Source organism: Rutidosis leptorrhynchoides, chromosome 4, assembly GCF_046630445.1.
Source record: "Rutidosis leptorrhynchoides isolate AG116_Rl617_1_P2 chromosome 4, CSIRO_AGI_Rlap_v1, whole genome shotgun sequence".
In the NCBI taxonomy this organism is placed as follows: Eukaryota; Viridiplantae; Streptophyta; class Magnoliopsida; order Asterales; family Asteraceae; genus Rutidosis; species Rutidosis leptorrhynchoides.
In genome coordinates, this window is record NC_092336.1 from 369495079 (window position 1) to 369503389 (window position 8311).

At 34.4% G+C, this 8311-nt stretch overlaps 1 protein-coding gene across 1 annotated transcript; it reads left to right on the forward strand.

Moving 5' to 3' along the window:
• The first annotated feature begins 3961 nt into the window (after positions 1–3961).
• LOC139843877 (acireductone dioxygenase 2) lies at positions 3962–7965 on the forward strand. Its single transcript, XM_071834052.1, has 7 exons — positions 3962–4094; positions 4732–4843; positions 4934–5028; positions 5564–5678; positions 6203–6327; positions 7300–7370; positions 7752–7965. The coding sequence occupies exons 1-7, from the start codon at positions 4077–4079 to the stop codon at positions 7819–7821; spliced, it is 606 nt and encodes a 201-aa protein (XP_071690153.1). The 5' UTR covers positions 3962–4076; the 3' UTR covers positions 7822–7965.
• Positions 7966–8311: the final 346 nt, after the last annotated feature.

Consider the following 8311-nt stretch of genomic DNA (forward strand, 5'->3'; position numbering starts at 1 on the left):
GACCACAAAAACCTCCAACACATTTTCGATCAAAATCAACTCAACATGAGACAACGACGAGGGATTGAAACATTGAATGATTATGATTGTGAACTTCGTTACCATCCGGGCAAGGCAAATGTTGTAGCCGACGCCTTGAACCGAAAGGAAAGAATTAAACCTCTTCGTGTCCGAACCTTGGACGTGAGTATCCACACCAACCTTACTAGCCCAATTTGTGTATCAAAAAATGGAGCTCAAATATGAAAATATTTCTAAGTGAACACCTGAAAGGTCTCCTCTCTCGACTCGAAATTAAGGAAACTGAAATTAGTTGTTTTGCCGGAATAATTGGAGTAACAAATTATGGGCTCGATCAACCTTCTCATCACCACGTACCATGTTACATGACTCTGTTATTTCACTGTTGCCGTCTGATATTACCGGGACCCAAGATAACACACAATCCAAGGATACCTCTTTCTTTATTGACATATCATCCTTATGTATCTGATAAATGGCCAATTACTACTCAACTCCAAAATATATAACTACGTGTACTATCTCGTTTCCATTAAAGTCTCAACTTTTGACCACAAGATGCATGATGTGGCTATTTCAAGATGAAAACTTCTTCTATCATTACGCTCATATTTCCGTATAAGGAAATCTTTTATCTAAATTCTCAATGGAGAGAGAAACTCTTCACATTATACTAGTATTCGCCACGAGGGTGAATAGTCCTAATAAACATTTTCAGAAACCGATAAGAAACTTGTTCCAACAAACGTTTTTCAGAAACCGACAAGATGGGAAAAACTTGTACAACTATGCATTATAGAAACTCTATCTCGACACGGTGTGCCATTGTCATTTATTTTGGATCGAGATGCTCGTTTCACTTTTAGATTTATAATAAGCCTTGGGAACACGTTTAGACATGAGTACCGCGTATCATCCACAAACCGACTGACCAAGCAAACGTACGATTCAAACTTTGGAAAACATATCACGAAATTGTATCGTTGCCTTTAGACGATTCCTCTTACAATGATAGCTAACATTTGAGTATTAACGCCGCACCTTTCGAAGCTTTACATGGCCGCAAATGTCGTTCTCCTAATTGTTGGGCCGAAGTAGGCGACAAGCAAACCACCAGACTCGAACCCATTCATGAAATAACCGTTAAGATTGTTCAAATCCAAGAAAGACCCAAAATGACCCGTAGTCGTCAAATTAACTATGCCGATGTTAGATGTAAACCTCTCAAATTCCAAATAGGTGACCGTGTGATGTTAAAAGTTGCACCTTGAAAAGGTGTAATCCGTTTCGGGAAACGTGAAAAGCAAAATCCGCGGTATATTGACCCTTTTGAAACCTTGGAGCGTATTGGACCCGTTGCTTACCATTTAGATATTTCGACCCAATTGAGTTCCGTTCATCCTATATTCCATGTATCAAACTTGAAAAAGTGTCTTGCCGAACAAGAACTTGTTATTCCTTTTGATGAGCTTACTATCGATGACAAACTCCACCTCATAGGAGGACCGGTTGAAATTATGAATCGTGAAACCAAATTTTAAAACAAAGTAGAATTCCTATTGTCAAGGTTCGTTTGAATGCCAAAAGAGGATCCGAGTTTACGTGGGAAAGACAAGATCAAATGAAAAGAAAGTACCCTCACTTATTCGTAGAATTGACAACGCAAGGTCTCGAGGAAGAAACAACGACTACTACTTCCAACTAAATTTCAGGACGAAATTTCTTTTAAGGTGTGGGTAATGTAATAACCCTCCTTTTTCCGTTAATTTATTTTAACGCCGTCTTTTTTTTTTAAATAATATCTTTCGTTATCTATATTCGTATCTTCCTTTAGTTAGCGTTTTCAATAATTCCGTTATTCAATTATAACATCTCCCGTTTACTCTAGCGTATTTAAAATAATTCGTTTGGTTAATTCACGCACCCGCTTTTAAACTCGAGGGACTAACTTTGCCAATTGATCAAAAATGTAACTAGTGGTTGACTAGTCAATCACCCACCTCCCACCTCTCATTTCTCTCTTTATCTCTTCTTGCTTACTTCCACTTTTTCTCTCATTTCTTCAAACAAAGATTCATCATCCATTTCACATCTAGCAAGCTAACATCAAAACAAACTACATATTTGTGATCCTTGCATCATCCTCTCCAATTTGGTACCAATTTCATAACTTGGGGTAAGCTTTTCAAAATCTTTAATTTTCATAAATTAGACCTTTAAATTTGAAATGGTGTTAGTTAGTGTCTATGGCTCATTAGGTTGATATATATGTAATTTGGTTGCTTGATTTGCTTGTATGAATAACTAGCTTGAATATGAAAAATCGGTTAGTTTAATCTTTGATTTTGGTTGATTAAATGTTAAAGTTCATGTATTAAATGTGTTACTAGCATCATTAGCTTCAATTTGATGTGTAGGTTGACTTGGAAAACTTCACTAACATGATTATTGATTTTGTGATTTTGGTTAGGGTTTGATAGACTTAAATATGAACTTTTAATGCATTAAATGCTATGAAATGTTGTTAGTAAGTGTTTAGTTGCAATGTATGTTTAATTACCTTCAAAACGACATATCGTATGTGTAAATTGGATGCCCGAATCATCAATTGCATTTTTGAACTTGAAACATTGAATGATGGACATTCAATGATCTTTCGACGAGGATTTAATTATTGTAAATGCTAGTTTTGATTGATGATATGTGTTTAGTTGTATTCCTTGTTAAATTACCTTTCCAACGACGTATGATACGTGTTTTGAATGTTAGCGGTTCATTAATTGTGAATTGGTGAATTTTGGTTCGAGACTTGAACACTTGAAACAGCCCAGGAATCAGCCCAAGTGCTTCACCGCGGCGCGACCCCCCTAGCCGTGGCGCGACATATGCCTGATCAGCCGGCTGTTGTCGTGATCCGTCCTAATCCATAAGGATGAATACAATAACATATGATTACATCGCGAGGTATTTGACCTCCATATGATACTTTTTACAAACATTGCATTCGTTTTTAAAAGACAAACTTTTTTTACATCGAAAATTGACGGCATGCATGTCATTTCATAATATATCCAACTATAATTCACTTAGTAATAATCTTGAAGAACTCAACGACTCGAATGCAACGTCTTTTGAAATATGTCATGAATGACTACAAGTAATATCTCTAAAATGAGCAAATGCACAGCGGAAGATTCCTTTCATACCTGAGAATAAACATGCTTTCAAGTGTCAATCAAAAGGTTGGTGAGTTCATTAGTTTATCATAATCAACCATTTCCATAATTTTAATAGACCACAAGATTTCATATTTTCATTTTTCAATAACATACAATCTGCATAAAAATTATTCATATGGATTGAACACCTGGTAACCGACATTAACAAGATGCATATAGAATATCCCTATCATTCCGGGACACCCATCGGACATGATAATTTCGAAGTACTAAAGCATTTCAAATTCCAGAATGGGGCTTGTTGGGCCCGATAGATCTATCTTTAGGATTCGCGTCAATTTGGGGGTATGTTCCCAATTTCTTAGGCTACCAAGCTAAAAAGGGGTATATTCGGCTTCGATCCATTCAACCATATAATGTAGTTTCAACTACTTGTGTCTATTTCGTAAAACAGTTATAAAAATAGCGCATGTATTCTCAGTCTCAAAAATATATATTGCAAATGCATTTAAAAAGGGATCAAATGAAACTCACGATACGATATTTTGTAGTAAAAATATGCATACGATGGAACTGAACAATGCAGGGTTGACCTCGGATTCACGAACCTATATCATTTATTCACACATTAACACATATACCCGGTTGACCAAAGAGGAGGGTTTACCCGGGTCGTTATCAACTGGTGACGTGAAACGCACAATCTTCAAATAAATCATATACTACGTATTTATTTATCGTTTTGGCCCTTCCAAAAAGATAAATTATCTATTGTTTTGTTACATACGACAAAGAATATTACTCCGTATATAATCTCTCAAACGCAACCAGAAAGACTTGTGCGAAAGCATTAACTAATCAAAATCATTCAATTCAATGGGTTCTTCATGCAAGGTACTTACTATTACTTCTTTATTATTTCATTCTGATTGTATTACCTGATTTGTTTGTCTGCAAGTACATGTATGTAATTACTCAACTTCCCCCCAAATTCCAAGAACCCTAATTTATCTAAATGAATGAATTCATAAGCTGTTTGGTCGCTCACGTAATTAAACTTTTTTAAGTGTTTGAAATTTTCATATTTGTTTAGGTAATTTTTCCACTTTCAATATTTCAATTATATATATGGCTTGAGTTTTGAATCTGAAGGGGCCTTTGCTTTAGCTTATTTATACACCTTATCAGCTTATTTAATGATCTAGATTGATGTTTGATAATTTGGGTTGTGTTTAAGTTGAGTATAATATTTCTAATAATTATTAATTATTTATCATAAATAAATGGATAAATAAATTAAAAAAGTAAGTGGATGCTAAGCACTTTAATTATTATAAGCTTATCTGCTGTTTAATAAGCAATTTGAAGGGTGTTTTGATAAGCACTTAAATAAGCAAATTTAGAGGTACGTATGCCCTTAAAAAGATGGTGAATCACTCGTCAACGAAATGGGTTGCTTTTACGGGTTGATATTGGCTCAATATATTCTTTTATCATTTTCGGTATTTAATATGGAGCGTTGTCTAAATAGGATGCTAGGGAGGAAGTCATTGAGGCATGGTACATGGATGATAGTAACGAAGACCAAAGACTTCCGCATCACAAGGAGCCAAAGGAATTTGTATCCCTTGACAAACTTGCTGGTGAATCTTCTGAACTTCATTCCTGTTAGTTTTGAAGTCTACAACCATAGTTGACTTGCCTGAATGAATCTCCTGTTGAATTTTGTGCAGAACTTGGGGTACTTAGTTGGCGGTTGGATGCTGATAACTATGAAACAGATGAAGAATTGAAGAAAATTCGTGAATCACGTGGATACTCTTACATGGTTTGTTTCATATTATGGCTCTTACCATCAATAACAATTTTCATGCCATTTTACGCCCATAGTTGTGTTTTTCAAGAACGGTGGGAAGAGGTGGCAAGTTGGGTTTTTTTGGATAAAGGTGGCAAGTTGGGTTGGTTACCTTATCACATGTAAATAGATATTTTCTATTTTGATTTTTCCACCGCATGCACATTCCCATATGATCATGCTTTCCAAAATTAAAACTTTCATGTTCAAAGTCTTGAACTAGCCATCTTTTAGAAGATATTGGTTTTTAGTACGACCAGATTGGTGTCAAAACTGTAAAAACCTTTTAATTTCACTTCACAAAAATATGGTCAATGTGTCAACAATAATAATCTCAAGATTTTAATAAAGCAATTAGGAAGGTTCAATGCAAGAAGTATAAACATCTGATAACTTTGAATCAGGTTGACCTTCTCCCACTTGACCCATTTGACTTGTGGGCTTAATTGACATCTCTGGTTAGGGGTGCTTTTTGGATCCATAGTTTTTAAAAGGAGTTGATTTTCAGGACTTTTGTGAGGTTTGCCCAGAAAAGATGCCGAATTATGAAGAGAAGATCAAAAACTTCTACGAAGAGCATCTTCATACTGATGAGGAGATTCGCTACACTGTTGCTGGAAGTGGTAAGTTTCATTTATGTTGATGCTCTGTTTTCATACATATAGCGGTGCTTAATTAGTATATTGAGAGTGACTCTGCGATATTTGGATGATCAGAATTAGATAATGTTGTTGTAAATGCTCTTTGTTTTTAAGTTTTGTAAAAAAATCGTATATTTAGTTTTATAAGTATCCGTACAATTTGGATTTGTTACAAACTTAATCGATAAAATCAATCAAAAAACCTTTTTGTTTAGATAAGTAGATTTGTTTAAATGAGTTGAAATGGTTGTGATATGGAATTAAAACTTCTTCAGATTGGGTTAAGAGAAGGGGTAGATAGTAATTGTATATGATCATACGATGTATATGGTGAAGCTAATCTTTATAAATTTATTAAGCAGATAGAAAATGCAATTAGATATTTTGTAATTTTAATTGATCTAAACATACATCATCTAGCTCAGAATATATTCATTCTAATGTTATTATTATTGTAAGCACTCACTTATATTCCATACTTACCAAACATGGACTTGGTTTTGAAGGATATTTCGATGTGAGAGATCAGAATGAGGCTTGGATACGTGTTTGGGTGAAGAAAGGGGGCATGATTGTTTTACCTGCTGGTATTTATCACCGATTCACACTCGATACCAACAACTACATCAAGGTACATTCATAACTAGTGTCACTAATGGCCATGTTTTTCACCTCTTGAAATGTTAACACTGGCAAAGTAATTAATTATCATACTGCATATACTTTCCTACATTAAGAAAAAAAAAATGAGATTAATGGAGAAAAGATACAAGGAGAGATTAAAATAATGAATAAAATAATGCCACATTCGCTTCTAGAAGCTTTGCATTGATAGAAATGGGGTTTCTCACGAGGTAGATATGATATATTATATTATCGCGATATGATGACCCTTGGAGTTGATAATTTTAACTATTTACTAATGAATGGGTTAATTTGGGATGTATATATCTTTAACAGGTAAAATGAAAATAGCTTTTAAAAGTACCAATCTAATGGGTCAAACAGTCAAAAGTCATCCCAAATCTATTTTACTGGCTAACATACTTTTACCCTAAGATTTAAATTGTCACTGTAATAATATTGTCTTAAATCATAGTTAACTCATAATATATGTGTATTGTGTGCACACGTGCGAATATATATTGGGAGGTAATCCTCACACACCCATTTTTAATCCATACATGACATTCTGGAGGGTTTAATAAACTTAAATAATAAATAATAGATATAAAACTAAATACTTGAACAGTGACATTCTGGAGGGTTTAAGCCCGATTGTTATCTTTATATTACAATTATGAAAGAGTATTGTATGTTGACTCACGGACTAAAGGGTATAATAGTAAGTTGACATATAGTATTAGTTTGTATGAAAAAAAACTGGTGTGTGAGGATCACCTTCCATGTATATTTGTAATTCACACAAGAGTGTTTGCAGATCAACTTAACCCTTACTGGCCCCACAATAGCTAGTACTTCAAAATGACCTGAATTATCCAAGTAAACAAACTCATTCCAACAAGACTATGCGTTTTTCAAGTTTTTTTTTTTTTTTTCTAGCTTTGAATGTATTTATGGCTGTTGTATGTTTTGTTGGCAGGCCATGCGGCTCTTTGTTGGTGACCCAATTTGGACTCCTTTTAATCGACCGCATGATCACTTACCCGCAAGGTATCTCACTTTTTATTGTTTCTGGCTTTCGTTTTACATATCAGAATAGATAAATAAATTAAATAAAAGGGAGACCATCCTATATAGTTTTGTTTGAACTTTTATGATACGAATATTATTGTAAAAATATCTTCTTTTTTTTTTTTTTTTTCCTGATCACAATTGATGCAATGGTTTATGAACCTATTAATCCCAAAGGGAAAAAGTGTTGGGCTGTCAATCTTTATTTGACCCAGTCCTTTTTGACCCGTACCAATATATGACCGGTTTCAAGCCAAACCCATTTTGGACCTGTCTGCTAACCCAACCCGTCCATCTTGACACCCTTGATAATCTGTATTTGGATCCGAGAAATGTTTAAAGACGGTCATTACCTTGCAGGAAAGAATATCTTGAAGCTTTTGTGCACAAAAAGGATGCTGGTACTGCTGTTGATGCTGCTGCTGCTTGAGACATAATTATTAGCTACAAACTTGATAATCGATGCAAGTTATAATAATAAGCAGTAATGGGTTTATGAACCTAAATAATGCTTGCTTCTGTAACTCAATTATAGTGTATGTTTGTGTTACATATATATATATAGTTATAGTTATTATTATACCTAAGTCTTAACAATATGATCACGTTGGTTGTGGTTTATAAAAATGTTTGCTATGTGAATCTTGATGTCAGTATGAATTACAGCAACACTTAGTACCAATAAGGTCCTTCTCCCTTTGAATCTCTCTACTAGGTTGTCTTTGGGGCAGTTGATGTGGCAAAATGGGCGGATTAGTTAACACTTCAAAAATGGAATTTTTTTTTTACCTGCAGTAAAAACTGATTACTTCAGGTTGGTCCATTTTTTATACATCTTATTATTATATTATCTTTAGACATTCACTTGGCATGGCCTTGAAAATCAAACCTGTACAACAGGCGTCCAACTACACGAACAG